Source organism: Myxine glutinosa, chromosome 14 (assembly GCF_964187855.1).
Source record: "Myxine glutinosa chromosome 14, kmMyxGlut1.1, whole genome shotgun sequence".
NCBI lineage: Eukaryota > Metazoa > Chordata > Myxini > Myxiniformes > Myxinidae > Myxine > Myxine glutinosa.
In genome coordinates this window covers 36,817,318-36,835,791 of record NC_136274.1, presented here as the reverse complement: position 1 = coordinate 36,835,791, position 18,474 = coordinate 36,817,318, and the positions used below count along the sequence as shown (strand labels likewise).

The 18,474-nt window shown below is 44.0% G+C and overlaps 2 protein-coding genes across 4 annotated transcripts in view; one reads left to right on the top strand and one right to left on the bottom strand.

The window, feature by feature from the left end:
* Nucleotides 1-7,426: 7,426 nt before the first annotated feature.
* On the top strand, nucleotides 7,427-16,047 carry LOC144888875 (uncharacterized). 2 transcript variants are annotated; one of them, XM_078768490.1, is made up of 4 exons: nucleotides 7,427-7,946; nucleotides 11,878-11,943; nucleotides 12,631-12,762; nucleotides 12,947-16,047. In XM_078768490.1, exons 1-4 carry the CDS (start codon nucleotides 7,667-7,669, stop codon nucleotides 12,997-12,999), a joined length of 531 nt encoding a protein of 176 aa, XP_078624616.1. In that variant the 5' UTR covers nucleotides 7,427-7,666; the 3' UTR covers nucleotides 13,000-16,047. The 2 variants fall into 2 exon arrangements, with proteins under 2 accessions (XP_078624616.1, XP_078624615.1); XM_078768489.1 differs by having other exon boundaries at nucleotides 7,520-7,946; nucleotides 12,631-12,726.
* PIH1D1 (PIH1 domain containing 1) overlaps nucleotides 14,624-18,474 on the bottom strand; it is an 85,484-nt gene continuing 81,633 nt past the window's right edge. For both annotated transcript variants that reach the window (XM_078768488.1, XM_068104770.2), the window contains exon 10: nucleotides 14,624-18,474. This exon is cut by the window's right edge and continues 452 nt beyond it. The gene's annotated coding sequence lies outside the window, so the exon portion shown is untranslated.

The window sequence follows — 18,474 nt, the reverse complement described above, 5'->3', positions numbered from 1 at the left end:
CTAGAGGGAGCGCTGCGCTCCCTCCCTTCGATTCCCTCCCTCTTCTGCTAGCACTTCTGTGCTAATACGCTAATTTTAAAACCGAAGTTTTTTTAAATTTAAGGTGTGCTGTAGTTGCTCTGAGACGTACTGATTCCGAATATGCCTTTGGTTTTTCTCTGCGATGAGTAGTTCTCGAGTTATAAGAGGACAAACAAACATACTTTACTGCTTTATATATATAGATATATATATACATATATATATATATATACATATATATATATATATATATATATATATATATATATATATATATATATATATATATATATATATATATATATATATATATATATATATATATATATATATTGTTACGGACCGCGGCTTGGATGTTATTTACCGAGCGGAGGTAATCGCGGCCGAACAGTTGTTCCCCCTTTCTTCCCGACTCACCCGATTCACCCAGACGTTGGCCAAATCGCTCTATGCCAAATCAATGATAGAAAGGACACGACGACTGGGAAAGATGAAACGACGCAGTACAGTTCTCAAGACCTCCGGAGGAGGGTATAATTACAGTGGTGGAGAAAAGGGGGTAGATTACAAGGCAGAGTGAGGTAAAGACACAGAAGAGATGGGCACTTAAATACAGTCTTATCTTATCCCAGACAGACCACGGACAAACGGACAAGGTAGACTTACACAGGGATTGATGGCAGGGATGGACAGGTAGGTCGATGGCACAAGGTGCACCTTGGCTCGGGGACAGGATAAACACAGTCCAAAGATGCAGGGAGGTCTCACAGCGCTCGGAGGGGACGTCTTGCTTTCTCTCAGCTCGGCGCGCATCTGACGTCACCTCTCTCTCTACTGCGCATGCTCCACGGGGAGTGACACGCCCTCGGCTGGTTGGTTCCGCCCCAACTGGGGCCGGTCCGCCGCTTCCATTGGGTGCGGGGGTTACCGGGCTCCGCCCTTAACGAGGAGCCGACAGGGAGCCCCTGTTTGGTAACCCCGTCGAGCACATGTCCGATGGCGGCTCGTTGGGAAGGCCTGGTGCCCTCCCACCACTCCTACCAACCAAGCCGGAACCGGATTGAGGACGCGCACTCCTTGCGCTCGTTGTTGTTGTTGTTGTTGTTGAAGAGAACTGTGAGGAAGAGCTGCGGGGAGGTATTGGGAGGTCCTAAACTTCCTAACGGTGCCATACAATCACATTCTGGTGCAACGAAGGGTCAGAATTAATGGAAACGAATCCTTAACTGACATAGACTAAGAATAACTAGCAAGATGTCCTATAGTTGTCTTACATGAGATGCGGTGGACCTGGATGCGACATTTAATGGGGGAAATAGGGGGAGGTCGGGTCTACAGAGTGTTGTTTACAGAAAATGGGACTAGGGAATGGGGGATTGGGGAGAGTTGGGAAGTATTGAGGAAATAGGGGAATATTTACAAGCGGATATGGATGGATGCAAATCCCATATCCGCAACAATATATATACATATATACATATATATATATATATATATATATATATATATATATATATATATATATATATATATATATATTGTTGCAGATTTGAGAATCCTGTTTGTAAATATGCCCCTCTAGTGATCCTTGTAAATACCTCCATTAATTGTAAAGGTCAAAGGTCGTCCCCTTAGTTAATCCATCGCATGCACGTAGAGAATCATATACCCTTCTAAATAGTTATTTCTTATTCTATGTAGTTTAAGGCTCTGTTTCCCACTAGTTGACACTGCATTGCACCGAATCAGATAAGATAGAATCCCCTGTCAATTGCCACCCATAAAACGCCATTGCCGGCAGCGTTCGCTGCCCTTTGGGTGGGGTTATTGGCCTCACCATCGCCCCAAACTCCATTACGCACGCGGTCAAGCCCACGAGCAAGGGCGTTGCCCGCCCCTCGTCATCAAAAGGTGGAGCCAGCGAGCCCCCACCAGCAAATCAGGGCTGGTGAGATACCATCACGGGCGTGGTGCGCATTGATCTCGAAGCGCGTTATAAAAGCGCCCGCGCAAGTGTATTGGAGAGAAGTGCGTAAGAGTTCACCTGAGGCAGTCCACCGGAGCCCAGTTGAGTCCAGTTGGAGCAGAGGACCGAGGAAGCCCCCCACAGCAGATGAGTAAGGAGTCCACCGCAGCTGAACCAACCGCAGCTGAGTCCACCGCAGCTGGGTGGAGTTGAGCTTTAACGGCAGTTCGACCCGCGGCCGCGAAGCAACGCCTCCGTGCGAATGGAAGTGTGGAGAGTCGGCGGCTGCTCACTCCCGGCCCGGCCGTTCTCCTGCGTCCAGCTGAACCTTCCAGCCCTGTGGTCCCACCTCCTCATCCGTCCAGCCATCCACCTCCTGCCATTCCTGTCATCATCCCCGTGTAAGTCTGACTGTCGTCTGTCTTGTCCTGGGGTCTAAGTAAGCTTGTATAGGTAAGCTAGTATTGCACTGTGTCTTCTTCTTCTGTAAATTATTTTCGTATTTTTCCTTCTTCCTTGGTTTCTTTGGTCTTGTAAATATTAGTAATAAATTATATTTGTTCTTCCTTACCTTCTGGTTTCCTCACATCCGATCGTCTTTGTCATTTCCCCATTGAGTACCTGTGGCGCGATTTTGGCCAACGTTCAGAATCGGGTTTAGTACTTGCTAACGGTTCGAGCCGTGGGCTGCCATCCGCAAGGCCAAATTAACATCTTGTCCGCGGTCTCGAACGAGGTTGCTCACCTGCCTCTCTGGAGGGAGCTGGGCAGCTTCAGGACTCACGTCGGTCAGTCACAGACAAGGGGATTAATCCCCCCTTGGTAAGGGGAAAAAGGGCCGACGTTGAGATCCGCAACAATATATATATATACATACAGTCACGTGAAAAAGTAAGTACACCCCATGTAAAGTTTTGACTTTTTCAACATATTTCAACATACAGCTATTTGATCTTCATTTCAACAATATTGATAGATAAAGGTGATATAATATAACAAATATCATGAAACATTTACATTTTGTAGTCCATTGTATAATTTAAATAAACATAAATGCAAATTTCGCATGTGGAAAAAGTAAGTACACTTTAGAAGAAGTGAAGCATGAGGCATGATCTTTCCAATTGTAGACGTCTATTAATGACACATCACAGGAGGCACTCTCACAAGGTTCAAAGTCCATTTGCTGGTAGCGATCCATCAGTGGATTTGTGTTTGCTCCACCGGTTTGCCTTGCACCGGCCCACATGGTCGGCAGTTTGCACTATGGGCAGCTGCACGTTTGGCAAGCTGAGGAAGTTCTCCAAGTCTTTCGTTGTGCAGAGGAATGGCCCCATCTCTGAGGTACTTTTCCAAGTGTAGTATTTTCAGCTTCTTTTAAAACTTTGTGAGCCATTTTAGGTAGCAATCCTCATCTTGCACAAACACAATATACTTTATGGTACTTTGAACACCACCGTTATTCGGGGTTTCTGCCAAACTCAATGAGGGCCCTGGGTAGAGGCGGCATGAGAGTCATGGCAACCAAAGTTCTTAGATGGGGTTCCAAGATAACGAGGGAAGAAAGATCACTGATCTTGGTTCATAATCTCTCGAGATGAGACCGAAAGTGGGGTCTCACTTTGCTGACAAAACATATCACCTTGTGAGTGGTGATAAACACAGCGCAAAGGGAATGCTCCATCTCAAGCTGCCTCGAATCGTCTTGTTCTTGTTACCTACCCAACTCATCCACCAAGTTTCGTCCAAATCCGTCCATAACTTTTTGAGATATCATACTCAGAGACAGACAACTAGAGGTAAAAATATAACCTACCTCCACCTTTGGTAGCAGAGGTAATCATCCTGCAGTATGGTCTGGAGGGATATTCTCTTTCTGTTTGATGCCTGTGACAATGTTCTTGTCGAACGGCTGCATCCACACAACTACAATACTGTCTGGGCTTATGCGGACACTTCCAGGTCATCCTGGAGGCTTGGCCTGGAGGTACGAGGCTTGTGTACTGGCAGTTTCACGAAACTTTTTGGCATTTGAGTGTTGTGTTCCTGGAAGGACATTTTCTGACATTATAAATTATTTTGAAGTCGGTTTGGGCCTGAATTATTGAATTGAATTATTGAATGTCTGGATTTCGGAAGTTCATCTTGGGGCAGCGGAGTTACTGTAAGAACGTGTCTATTTTGGAGGACCTGGGGAGGGTCGGATGGCTAAAAGAGGATCTAGAACACGGGATCTAGAACAGACGAGATGGTGGTGATAATAAATAAATAAATAAATAAATAGTGGACACCGACATGTCTGCGTCACACCTGCTGCTGCTGGAACAAGTTCAACCCCCGGGACCCCAACACCTTCCGCCGACATCTTTCTCGCCTCAATGCAGACTTCTAAACTCTCAAGCCTGAAGGAGAGGGTGAGCAGTTCAGCAGCTTGAAGATGGGAAGGGAGCCATTGGAGATTTAAGGGAATCTCAATGAAAGGAACAAAATATATTTATTTGAAACTTTTATTGGAAAGGGAGAATGGACAACTGATGATCATTTTCCAAATGTTTGTTTTGTTGGCATTCCCATCTGAAGCTCTGCCACGAAAAGCAAGTTCAACTTCCCCACGTGTTTGTCCATTGTCTAAACGTACTAATGTCCTTGTGATTCTTGGAAAAGAACACAGATGTCTCGTCTTTGTCCTTGATGTCATATGTGTACAAGCTCCTCTATGAACCTTATGATGAATGCAAAATAAAGAGGTGATAAAAGAGACAAGTCCATGGAGAGGAGGGGTTTGATGGATGTTTAATTTTGTGAGTTAAAAAAAAAAAGGTTTTATTTTTTACAAAGTCGAAGCTTGTGGAGGAGCAGGGACGAGGGACAAAACAGAGGAAGACTTGGAGAAATGAGGGAGAGGGGTGGACAAGATGGATACGGAAGGAAACGCAGGAAGGAAAAACTGGGAACTTTGAAAGAGGTGGGTTTGGGAAGGTTGATGAGGGTAGAAAAGATCATGGTTTTGGATTGGGGGACGACCCAAAATTGTGGCGAACAGCTGTCTTGAAGACCTGGAGGAGAGGATGAGATTGAAGAGGATGTGGAAGTTGATTCTCTTTTTAAAAAGTCTTTTAAATTTTTTTTTTTTTACTCCAGGACTTTGAGCCTCGAGGCATAACTAGTTTAAAATTTTTAATATAATCTTATTGCAGTCGAGAGTGGACGGAAGTTGATGAAATAAATGGAAAACGAATTACTTTCATTGATGTTTCATCTTTTCGTTGGTCGTCCCGTCAGCTGGCACTCGCCGGTGGATGTTGAAGATCCAAAGTGTCTTTCAACGGGAGTAGACCATTGGGTGCCAACACCCCCATGGGAAATCCACATTCTTGCCCTGGAGTAGTGATCTGTACAGGGTTGGTGCTGGTCCTTACTCTTGGTCGTCGGCGAGGCCTGATCTTCAGCAACGTTCACTGTCTGTCTGTCGTAGGTAGCGTGCGCGACCCTCCGTAAAAGGCTTTGTGGACCTTACAATATGGCTTGGCCTTACAATATGGCTTATAGCCTTACAATATGGCTTATGGCCTTACAATGACTTGGCCTTACAATATGGCTCATAGCCTTACAATATGGCTTATGGCCTTACAATATGGCTTATAGTCTTACAATATGGCTTATGGCCTTACAATATGGCTTATAGTCTTACAATATGGCTTGGCCTTTCAATATGGCTTATGGCCTTACAATATGGTTTGGCCTTACAACATGGCTTATAGCCTTACAATATGGCTTATAGCCTTACAATATGGCTTATGGCCTTACAATATGGCTTGGCCTTACAACATGGCTGATGGCCTTCAACATGGCTTGACAGTCCCTTGGTGCTTGCTCATCTTGTCCACTGCCTGCCTACACGTGACATTTCAAACAAGATGGAGAACTGCTTTGCAATCCAAGTCCCCTACTGGGCTCAATGAATGTTCTTGTTCCAAGTAAAAATAGTTCCGAATCCGTCCACAACTTTTTGAGATATCCTGTTCACAGTCAGACAGGTGAAATCATAATCTGCATCCACCTTCGATGGCGGAGGTGAATGTACAATAATTATTATTGCGATTACAGTTGTATTCATTTGTATCCATTAAACGTAATTTGAAGGTCGTTATTATTCCACTTAACCTGGTCTCTCTACTAGTACTAGCCTCACCCCCTAATTTTGTAATAGTTCTGTCCAGTTGAACTTTTTAATGGACTCATGACGCGACAATACTTGATATCCTCGAGATGGAGCACCACCACTAACAAGGTGATTGTTTTGTCTGTGAAGTGAGACCTACCCTCGGGTCTCATCTCTCGTGATCACGTGGCCTCTGCCCAGAGACCGAGGCACGGACCCTGCGGCCAGGTGGGTTAATCCTCCACTATGTGTGCCTGCCCTTGGGAGATTTCCGAGACCTTTGAAGTCTGAATATTGACCTGTTTGTACAGATGTAGCCTCCGGGGATTGGGTACCTTTTGTGTTGTTTGGACATGTTCAGATGTTCTGCTTTGAATGAAGGGATCAACCAAAAATGGACCTGACATTAAATATGAAAACGAAACATGGACCTTCACATATGTGGCAGATTTGCTGCACTTACAGAAGCACAAGGTGAAGAGGAGATGAAAAAGGTAAATGTTCAGCGAGTGAGTGAAGTACCGGTCACTCAACGTGTTATGGTCGTCAGGGTAGGGGGGTAAATGGGGTGAGAGTACATGGAGGGGGAGAAAAGGTAACCGTGGGGGAGTGGAGGAAGGGCAGGGCAGGAAGGGTAGGGATGGGGGAGAGGAAGGGTAGGGGTGGGGAGGGGAGGAAGGGTAGGGGTGGGGAGGGGAGGAAGGGTAGGGGTGGGGGAGAGGAAGGGTAGGGGTGGGGGAGAGGAAGGGTAGGGGAGGAAGGGTAGGGATGGGGGAGAGGAGGAAGGGTAGGGATGGGGGAGAGGAGGAAAGGTAGGGGTGGGGGAGGAAGGGTAGGGATGGGGAGGGGAGGAAGGGTAGGGGAGGAAGGGTGGGGGTGGGGAGGGGATGGAAGGGTGGGGGTGGGGAGGGGAGGAAGGGTAGGGGTGGGGGAGAGGAAGGGTAGGGATGGGGGAGAGGAGGAAGGGTAGGGATGGGGGAGAGGAGGAAAGGTAGAGGTGGGGGAGGAAGGGTAGGGATGGGGAGGGGAGGAAGGGTAGGGGAGGAAGGGTAGGGATTGGGGAGAGGAGGAAAGGTAGGGGTGGGGGAGGAAGGGTAGGGGTGGAGGAGGGGAGGAAGGGTAGGGATGGGTGAGAGGAGGAAAGGTAGGGGTGGGGGAGGAAAGGTAGGGGTGGAGGAGGGGAGGAAGGGTAGGGTGGGGGAGGAAGGGTAGGGTGGGGGAAAGAAGGGCAGGGTGGGGAAAGAAGGGACAAAGGGTAGGGGAGGAGGAGGAAAGGTGTAGGGGTGGGGACAAGTCTTCTGCTGGGAAGGAAGCACAACTCTAACCTCATGTTTCCGTGCCTGACTCAGTTATTTACCGGATAACCGGACGCTGATCGTCCATTTCACGGGTAACTGGTACATATAAGACCTCTCGTACGAACCGCGATCAATCGACAGGTGTTTCTTACTTTCTTTTATCTCAAGAAAACAAACAAAACTTTTCCTCGTCCACCTCCTCGGGGTCTTGGCATCGCCATGTGTGTCACTGCGCCGATCTTGTGCTCCCTGTGTCTAATGACGCTCTTCGTTCCTTCTCGGTCCCTCGAGTTCGACTCTGGTTCAGGTTCAGGTTCAGGTTCAGGTTCCGGACACGATTCGCGTGTCCCGTGTCTGTGGGAGGGCAGACCAGGTGAACCGTGCGAGCCGAGCCAAACAGGTTCGTCCGCCATGTCGATCCCCATCATCGGACACGACCCAGCGATTTGGCTTCTCGCCGAAGACCTGTCTTTGGGGAGAAACAACGCTGCACAAACGAGTGAGTGATCAACAACTTATTCCCTGTAGTTCCTGATAGATACTTTGATCGTTTATATGGAATGAATAACTTTGGAAGAACACTTCATCTTGGGACACATCATTCTTTAGATGGGGAGGCAGACGTCCACAGACGTTTCATAATCCCACATCTTTCGAAAAGAATAGGTCATTGTGTGCCGGTACCACGGTTATATTACCTGCTTGCGCTTGGCTACGTAATTAGCATCACCTGCTGGAGGTGTAATAGTGCTGGGATGTGGAAAAGGTGCAGGCAAGATGGACCAAAGGGTCTCCTCGTGTGTTCTGTACATAAAATGTAGACAGCAAGTTTGCTCAGTGAGGACATCACGTGCTTATCAATGGTTGTTTCAAATCTATATATATCGGTCTCAAACCGCCCACTGTCCATCTAGAAATGGAAATATAAGGAAAATCAACAAATGTTCCTTTTTTAAAGGAAATATTAAATTTACTGCGTTGTTTGTTTGTTTGTAAACATCTCACCATGACAACTGTAACACGACACCATCTTGCCTTTGGTTAGATAATATGTAACACCTCGGACGTCTTTCCTTCCACGTTAAAGAACCATCATGTGTCGAATGATATTCCCAGATACGCCCTTGGTCTGAGCAAAGGGCAGCACCCTAAAGGTGTCATTTTAAAAATGACAGAGATAGATCTGAATAATTCCCTCACCTTACGCAATGCCCATCCGTGTCATCACCAAGGATCCACCATCGAGGTCCATTCCAGAACATCTCCAAACGAGAACATCGCTCGGCAGAGCACACCTCAGCCAGGCTGAAAACAGTTTACGTTTACTATCCCACGTATATGTCTTACCTGTATTCGGACCTCAAACAAAATCGAATCGGCTGGTTCTTGTCACTTATCCAACTCGTCCACCAAGTTTTGTCCGAATCCGTCCTTAACTTTTTGGGATATCGTGCCATATATCGTTTTTAGCCCTACCTCTCACTGGTGAAGAATCATTTTTAAAAAAAATCCTCGAATCCAGTTCCAGATCTTCACCAAAATGTAATGAGTCACAAAAGCTTTTTTTTCACAAAAGCTTTTTCACAAAAGTCACAAAAGCTCGTCACAAACCCAAACCGTTCACCAAATTTAGTCTGAATCAGACCACAATATTTGAGATATCCGCTCACAGACAGACAGGAGTGAAAACATAACCTCCGTATACACCCGGGTTGCGATACTGGACAACTACTTGTACAGATTAGAAGAGTAAAGGCAATATTTTTATTTTAAAGAAAGAAAGGCACTTCCAACCAGAAAGTAAAACTAGATCTACTCTGGAAATTTGAGCAAATAAGCAAGAGCAGACCCGGTCTCAAGAGATGTTTCACCTGCTTCACAGCAGACTTCCTCAGGCCCATAGACCAGGCCAATTAATGGAGTATTTGTTAGCGTTTCAGTAAGTTTTTCTTAGAATGTCTATCTTTTAAAATGTATAATCACAACCGCCCCAATCTTTTACCATATATTAACGAGCATTCTGAGTATTGCGCTGCAATACATGTCCCCTACCGGCAGTCTGTCGTCCGGAAAACTGTTGGGGCAGCCTGCACGTATTGCACTGTGTGAATTATATAATTACCAACTCACGGTCTGAGGTAACTCGGCTAAAAATGATCCGATTTGCACCAAATAAAGTTCATGAATGGTTGCACAGACCCCTACCTCTCACTAAAAGGGGAAAAAGAATGTAAATCGGAGTTAAAATAAGCCCGCAAGGTCGCTCCGTGGAGCAGCCTGCACATATTGCACTGTGTGAATTATATAATTACCAACTCACGGTCTGAGGTAACTCGGCTAAAAATGATCCGATTTGCACCAAATAAAGTTCATGAATGGTTGCACAGACCCCTACTTCTCAGTTAAAGGGGAAAAATAATGTAAATCGGAGTTGAAATAAGCCCACAAGGAAGATCCGTGGAGCAGCCTGCACGTATTGCACTATGTGTGAATTATATAATTACCAACTCACGGTCTGAGGTAACTCGGCTAAAAATTATCCAATTTGCAACAAATAAAGTTTATGAATGGTTGCACAGACCCATACTTCTCACTAAAAGTGGAAACAGAATGTAAATTGGAGTTAAAACAAGGAAAATTAACAGCTTTGACTTACCGCACTCCAAATTATAGTCCGGAAAACTGTTGGGGAAATTACCAAAGTTCAAAGTGCCATAACTTTGTCAAAAATGATCGAAACGTCGTGAAGTTCGAACTTGATCTGTAACTTATCATGAGGAAACCATGTACCAAGTTTGAAATCTTTACCTTTAAGAGTTTAGAAAAAAATTCCGGAAAGCTGTTCTTTGCGTGACGGACGGACAGACGGAGGGACGGAGTGCAAACCTATAGTCCCCTCCGGTGTACACCGGCAGGGGACTAATAACAATAACAATGAGGACCTTGGTGAGGTATGGCTTCCACTTCCAAGTTTGCATCCACTCCCTTATTAAGGAATTGAAACCGATTTCATTACAAGCAACCAAATCGAACTCAAACTCTGTGCATGCCCCGCTGTTGTTCTTTGTTATATTATGAATTTAGATGCTTCTTGTACGCAACTGCCAAGAAACGAGGAAGTTCCAAGGGTGCAAATGCAAGAAGGAAGGAAACGGATCAGCACACACACAATGAGCTCGGACCATTATGCGCAAACAGCCAAATCAAGCCTTTCTTCTTTTGTGCTTGTCTTATAAAATACGGATGAAAGAGGGACGACACTGCCAAAGTTGAAGGCACAGTCCCAGCAAAATATACTTGCTGGGAGTACACATTATGTGTACGTTGTTGCACACAAAGTCAAGGCTCGTGGAAGAGCTAATTCATAGAATGAATCAGGACGTAACTGAAAAAAAAGGAACAGGAGAAACATGGGAGGGGAGGGATGGGGGGAGGATGAACACACCATCAGCAGGGCCAAGGGACAAAATAGAGGGAGAAGAATGAGGGGTAGGGTTACGGGAAGATGCATACAGAAGCAAACTCTCAGGAAGGAAAACAGGAAATTTGGAAACAGGTAGGAGTGTTAATGGGGGAAGAAAAGATCATGGTTTTTGATGGAGGTGACCTGAGATGGTGATGAACAGCTGTCTTGAAGACCTGGTGGGGAGAAAGATTGAAGAGAATGTGGAAGTTGGTTCCACAAGTAGGAAAGAAGAGGAACGAATGAGGTCAGCAGTGATTCTGAATTTTGGGAGTTGCACCGGAAGAGCGTTGTTGGTGGACTGCGTGTGCCATCCTGAGGTTGCAACACCATAAAAAGAGGCGGTAGAAGGCCGACAGACCACCGGCTTGTCTGCAATGGGAAAGTAATAGGCCCATGAGATGATTTGTCCATTCTGTTCCTTTACTTTGAGCCTCAAGAATAATGCCACACTCACACAGACTAGATGTTTCAAACATGTCTTACAGCTCCTTGTCAATCAAGAGAAGCTATCTTTCTGACCTCGGTTCCAAACAGGTAATCCTTGGGATTTGTGCACTTTTGGCTGAAAATGAATAATGACGTGACGCCCTTAAATTCTTTAGAGATCTACGGGGGCACATCCGGGATTGACAAACAACGTTTCTCGTCAGGAGAACATATCACTACTCCGACGCACATTACTCGATTGAGAGTTCTGGAATTTTTAAATCGTGCAAGGTCTTCATGAAAGCCACCGTGTGATCTTCAACGTTCACCGATGACCAATGTGAGCAAATGGGTCCTCCTGTTCGCAGAGCGAGCTGCGAGCAAGTAGTTCTCAAATTTGCTGGAAGAGGCATGATGGTTAATCCCTGTGCCTCATGAGAATGTTTGGTTTTGAGTTCATGAACTGTGAACTTTTAACAGAAAATCAAATCCGGAACGGTATAATGACCTGCTTGTGTTTACCTCTCTTCATATGCAGTTGCAGTTGTGGAAGACGACTGGGATGAACTACCTGAGCAGTTGCCACCAAACGGGATGCATACAGGTGTGGCTTTCGATTTATGTTATGTCATTTTTGGGAGTTTTCTTTTTCTTTTCTTTGAGTTTTCTTTTTGGGAGCTTTCTCAATGACAGTCGATTTGCATGTATAACATTTGAGAGTAAATACTGCAGTACAACCCACCTTGAACCCGCTACTTTTCCTTTGCTCCCCCAAAATGTCACCTTGGCATTGTTTCTCACAGCAGCTGGTATACCTCAATCAACATTCCGATTCAATCCATTGTCCTCCCACTGTAATTCTGGTCGAAATGATAAGAATAGACTCAAAGTCTTTCATCTGTTGCTTACGATCCTAAAGCTAAATGACAAAGCTTCAGATCACGCACGAAGAGCTGCAGTGCCGCATGATGAATGACTATGTCCTCCGCATGATGGACATTGTCCTCCCAAACTCCTGAAAGTGCTTGGGTTGAGCTAGTCAAAACGCAGGTCCTTATTTGGTGACTTTTCAATGCATTTCTGTGCTGCAGACAATCCTGGGGTCTTTTCCAGCATCTCTGATTTCCATGCAACCATCACCTCTCTGTAATTCAGCCTTCCCATGAACCTAAATCTATTCAAATACATTTTCCCCAAATTATACAGATTTTTGTTTTTTCTGTACCCATAACATATCAATAGCAAATTAAATGCAACATTTCTGTACAATACATCTCTGTGGGTTATGCAGAATGGATACTTGCATTGCTGGCTTTGTTTGTGGTCCTCTCGGGACTCTTGGTCGTCATCATGTACTGCATCCTCTCTCAAAAGAGATTCCAAGAAGGTCTAAAGCTCAAACTTTTCCTCCTCTCCTGTCAAGGTACAACACTGATTGCCTATGCAAGTTTCATCCAGTTGCACATTCATGTAATACAATAAATATTCAAACAAAAACTGTCACAATATGCATCATTTAAAATACTGTACATTTATTATTTTACGTTAAGAAATTGCAATTGTCCTTTTATCAAATTGTGCACTGCTACATGGTACTTGTTTTGCAGGAAAAGAAATAAAGGAGGCAAGACTCTTGGAAGCAAAGCAATGTGTTGTGTAATGTTCCAACCTCTCACCATCTGTGATCTCATCCACAATTACTGTACTTATATTAGTTGTCACATTTTTAGAATTATTTGCCTTTAGTCTCCAGCACAAGGCTGGGGGCGTTCATCATTTCATCATCACGCTGGGCATCATCAGCGTCACAATTCGTTCATCATCACGCTGGGCGTAGCATCATTGGCTGAGGGCGTTGCTGGGTCGCTGATGCAACGCCCCCTGCAGGTTATGGCAGGAATTTGTTCAAGACGCTGGCGGAAGCTCGCCCACTCTTCGCGAAGGACACCAAGATCTTTAACGTCGACCAACTAATGCCGGCAGAAGCGATGCCAGTTTAATGCCCATCTGAGGGACGGCACACACATTTATGAACCACCCTGCCTGACAGACACCAAGACGACAGTTTGGAGCTGGGTCAGGATTCAAACCCAAGCTATACAGCTCATAGGCGAGGGTGCATACCTCCAGTACATCCTGCAAGCTCCTTATAGACAAGGGTTAGCAATCTGTCAGATGAGTGCCTCGTTGTTATTGTTCAGCATATTGTTGGTATTGGGGTTGTCATCATGCAGAAGGCTCTATAAGCAGCAAAGGTTACCATACCAATTCAATTCGTCCAAACAGTGCAGTGACACAGGACCAAGTGAGAAAACCTGGGGTTCAGCAGCACCTGACATCCCACACAACGTGCTACTTGGCATTATGCAGAACTTGGTAGCCCAAAGCCAAAGCTACCTCCCCCAACTCTCCTGCTCACATGTCCAGCTTATCAGAAAATATTTGATGAATGCAAATTCAATCTTAATCTTCAAATTAAACTTATCCAAACCCAAGAGAAACCTTTTAACCAAAAACACAATTAACTGCATAATCAAAGCTCCTAATATTGGGGCTGTTACTGGTCTCGACTGGAGGGAAGCACACTCCCATCTGAACCGTTGAGCCTCGTTTGAACTCGGCCTAGCTATAAACTGTCTTCCTGGTGCTTCGCAGGCAGGTCGAGGCATCAATATGTGCGCCATCCCTTGGATGAATGATACACTGGGTGCACCTTTTCTACTAGGATTAGTGGGTGTATGTTAAAAATCCCACGGTGTCAATCACAAAAAATTGGCGAACCATCACCGGCACCCAGAACAGATAACAAATTTCTGTCCGAATCAGTCGAAATGTATGCCTGGCCAGTCAGTTCGTGAAAGATTTGTGCCAAAAACATCCCCTGGCTGACTCCACAAGAGGGTGGGAATAATTGGTGCCATTAAAGATGAAAAAAATCGTGATCATAATAGTAATAGTAGTTGTAGTAGTAGTTGTACTCCTAAAGTTTCAGCATGCTAAATGTTTACTTGTCTAAGAATTCAGGGAGTTTATTGGATTTTTCTTTTAATGTTTTCTTGAGAATTCCACCATTAGACTAAGTGCAACCATTCCTATCCCTCTTTTTGTGCTGTTTGTGGCAGTTGCTTATTATTTTCACCCCATAGACTATAGAGGGTTGCAAGTCTATTGCAACATATGTGTGCATGTGTATGTGTATGTGTATCAATGTGTCTAGATTTTCACTTTAAAAGTTCTTTTTTCTCTGCAACAGCTTGTCCGATCGATGCAAAACTTTCAACATAGGAGGGACTCCCCATGGAGAATATTTATTCACAAGCCTGACATCATAGGTCACATGGTATGGCAGCCATATTGGATTAAAGAAAAAAAATTGTACATCTTCGAAACCACTCAACAAAAAAACCCAGAAACTTGGCATATGACATCATCTTCCCATGATAATGATGATAATAATGCATAATAATCATAATAACTTGGCATATATCTCATGATAATAATGTATAGGGTGATTATGATGACATCATCGGTGAAGCGGTATTCCAGCCCGAATCGGTTGAATGAATATAAGTCCTTGTCCGAAAAATCTGAAGCTTCATATATCTGATCTACCAGCCGATGTGAGTGAAGAATTAAATTTTACGATATCGCCAGTCAAGTGGTCTGGTGGCCATATTGGATCGCAAATAAAAACGTAAAAAAAATCGTCTTCTCTAGAACGGCTTAACATATCGATGTGAAACTCCCAACATATTTTTGACTAGCCATGGGGGAATATAGTTTGAAATTTATTTCATATCCACCTTCATTGACACAATTTAGCCTTAATGTGCACAAAAGTGGTCGTTAAATATCCTAATAATTAATCGATAAAGATATGGATATGGCAATGCATGTGACATAACAGTGTGCATGGATGATACGGGTATATGGGCCATAATATTAGTGGGTCACAATAGCGATGGTATCTTTGTTCAGAATGAGTGGGTGAGGTGAGACTATTAGACGAGTGCCATTCTAGTTTGGATATTGTGGTGCAACATGTCTGCGGTTCTATTTGCCAGACCTTAGAAAATAATAATAAATAAATAAAACGTTCTCCCATTCACCCTTACCCCAATGCATCTACAACCCTCCCTAAAGTCATCCCAATTTTAGTCCCATCTCTTAACCCCCACATAAACATCCTGCTCTTGGTGTTTAAAACAAATATATTTAATTGCCTTGTTGGAGTCGGTGATCTCCCAGTCACTAACACTGCATTCCGAATAATTCAGTGGCTTAAATCTAAACATCTGCGTACCACAATCATTCATCTCCTCCAAAGCGATTCCACTCCTCTTTAGATGATGACATGGTCTCAACCATAAACAACTGCAATGTAAACAAGTAGTAATCTACTTGCTCTCCTTGTTCGGTTTGTGTTATTACACTCATCTGTCTGCCCAGCAAACACACCGGCATGGACATTTCTCTTAGTTTCAGGTCGACATGCTGGCATTTCACACCTTTCAAATGTTGTCGGTCGTAACAGACTGTGATACCAATTGACTAATTTATTTTCCTATTTTTGATTTCAAAGAGACATGTTGTGTATTACCCTTAAACGTGTTATTTAATCTGTGGAACCGACACAATTCGAACACCTGTACCTGTGATCGTTTCTACCCCCTATCCCCCAAACAATAAACAAATACTTGGTACTATAGTTGTGTACTCTTTTAGATTGCCCCTGTACCTTCGCATGGACACACTGTAACCCTCCTGACCCCACTCCCAATGCATACAGTATGTTACATCGATAATGTATCGCACCTATTAAAGTGCACCTTAAAAGTACTGCTGCCTCCATCGAGTCATTAGTATTTTTTTTTAACCAATCTGCTGGCATGCAAGTCGTTTTTCCTTCTGCCGTGGGACAAATTCCTAAATGACAAAATGAATGGTACATTTACACGTGTCACGTTTTTGGCAGGCAGTGCGTAGATTGTCATCCACATGGACAGTGTTTGCGGTAGCGGTCAATGTCGCAGATTTACAAATCCTCAGAGGACTACGATAAGTTAAGACAAGCGAAGCTTGACGACTCATCGAGCAATTCCAAGCTCTCTGCAGCACATAGTCTTCATTCACAAAACCTACATTGTGCACATCAGGTAACACAACACCGAGTCCTTCACTCCACCTGACAATCACAGTCCATGCACCTGACGGCAGCCAAGTAAATAAATAAATTAACGACTTGAGAAATTGTTATTTGGTAGTGGCATTAAAGAAGCATGTATATTATTTTGGTAGAGTTATATTTTCCAATACATACGCATATTTAGAAACTAAAATTCATATTACCTGGCTTTAAGAGAAGTCACCATAGACTGACAGCGCCAAGGTGGAAAACATCGAGTTGGCATATTTAATGTATCCATCTGAGCACAACTCATGTTGTTGGAATCCCAAGTTCAAATGCAATATACTGTTGCAATTTGTCCATTGTCGATCTACGTATTTGTAATTCAAGGAAAAGTGTATTGACGTTATATGTCTTCTTGGATGTGGCTATAAACTCCTAAATCCAGACCGACTGCTCACATCCACACATTTGTTCCTCTTTTTCCCCCAACTGTGGAACCAACTTTCTCAGTCTCTTGCCTCACTCCCCTCCCCTCCTCTATACTACTTCTACGTACTGTTGTTACCTCCGCCACCTAAGGTGGATGGAGGTTATGTTTTCACCCCTGTCTGTTTGTCTGTAAACAAGATATCTCAAAAAGTTGTGGGCGGATCTGGACAAAATTTGGCGGAGAGGTAGCATATGTGACGAGGACGAAATGATTAGATTTTGGTGAAGATCTGGATTCGGATCCGGCTAGTAGAATTTTTAAAGCGATTCTTCACCATTGAGAGATAGGGCCAAAAACGATATATAGTAGGATATCTCAAAAGGTTATGAACGGATTTGGACGAAACCTGATGGACAGGTTGGGTGTGTGACAAGACTGAATCAATTCGATTTTGGTGAAGATTGGAATATGGATTCAGTTATGAGAGTTATTTAATTTTTTAATGAAACAGAAAACCAAATACTGCATTGAAGTCATCAGAAGGAACTAAAAAAAAGTAAAGAGCAAAGATGGAGTCATCAGGAGGAACTTGGATAGGATTCGGGTTTCAGCCACTACTCCTCTACCCTCAAACCCATCCAAGTGAGCATTCCAGAAAAATAAATTCTACAAGAATTCACTTCTCCAAAGACAGACAAATAAAGAAAGAGAGAAATAAAGAAGAAGGAAGAATTCACCATTATGCAAGATAAGTGATTCTTCACCATTGAGAGATCGGGTGAAATGCAATATATAACATGATACTTGAGAAAGTTGTGGACGAGTTATGACTAAACGTAGGGGATTCATTGGTTAAGTGACAAGAAGTAGATGATTCGATTTTGGTTGAGGTCCGAATCCAGATCCGGCCTATCAGTGGGATACAAAACAAACTGTTCAGCCTGGTGGAGCTCTACCAAGTGCCGTTCTAGTTTTTGTTCTGTTACGGCCTAATCCATTGTTTTAGCTCCTCCACGAGCCCCAACAATGTATATAAAAACACCTTCGCCCAATGTTTAAAATAACCCATTATTGATGCACCTTATTATTTTTATGCTGAATAAAGTTTTTTCTAACTGTCGGGACTTGCTGTGCACCACGTGTATTTGAAATTATTAATTTAAAATTTTGCCCTATCTGAGACCAATCGAACCAAGGCGCTTCCCCCTCCCCTTCGTCACCCCTACCCTTTGGGTTGGTTACATTGGGTTGTAATGCCCCATTCCTGCTTACAATTTTTCTGAACTCGACTTGCACCATATGCCCCCTTTTTATTTCAAACTATGGGTCGGTCAGAGTTTATCTCATTTTACCATTCAAGAGTTTGGTAAAATGTGTGGCTTTATCACCCTCTGCATCATGAAATCTCACACAACAAAAATCCAAGGCTGTGCGGTGACAGCTTCAAGCACAGTCAATCAGATTTTTGAAGTTGGGGCGGTTAAACGTAAGGTTACCTGCTCAACACACACAAAAAGTATACAACACACATGGACGTTATTTCATTGGACATGAAATCCAATTTCACTTCAACA

Bases quoted from the DNA above. Each gene is read 5' to 3' on its own strand.
- LOC144888875 (XM_078768490.1), top strand. From the start codon at position 7,667: ATGTGTGTCACTGCGCCGATCTTGTGCTCCCTGTGTCTAATGACGCTC. The intron at 7,947-11,877 runs GTGAGTGATCAA...CTTCATATGCAG, and splicing joins AAACAACGCTGCACAAACGA to TTGCAGTTGTGGAAGACGAC. The intron at 12,763-12,946 runs GTACAACACTGA...CTTGTTTTGCAG, and splicing joins TTTCCTCCTCTCCTGTCAAG to GAAAAGAAATAAAGGAGGCA.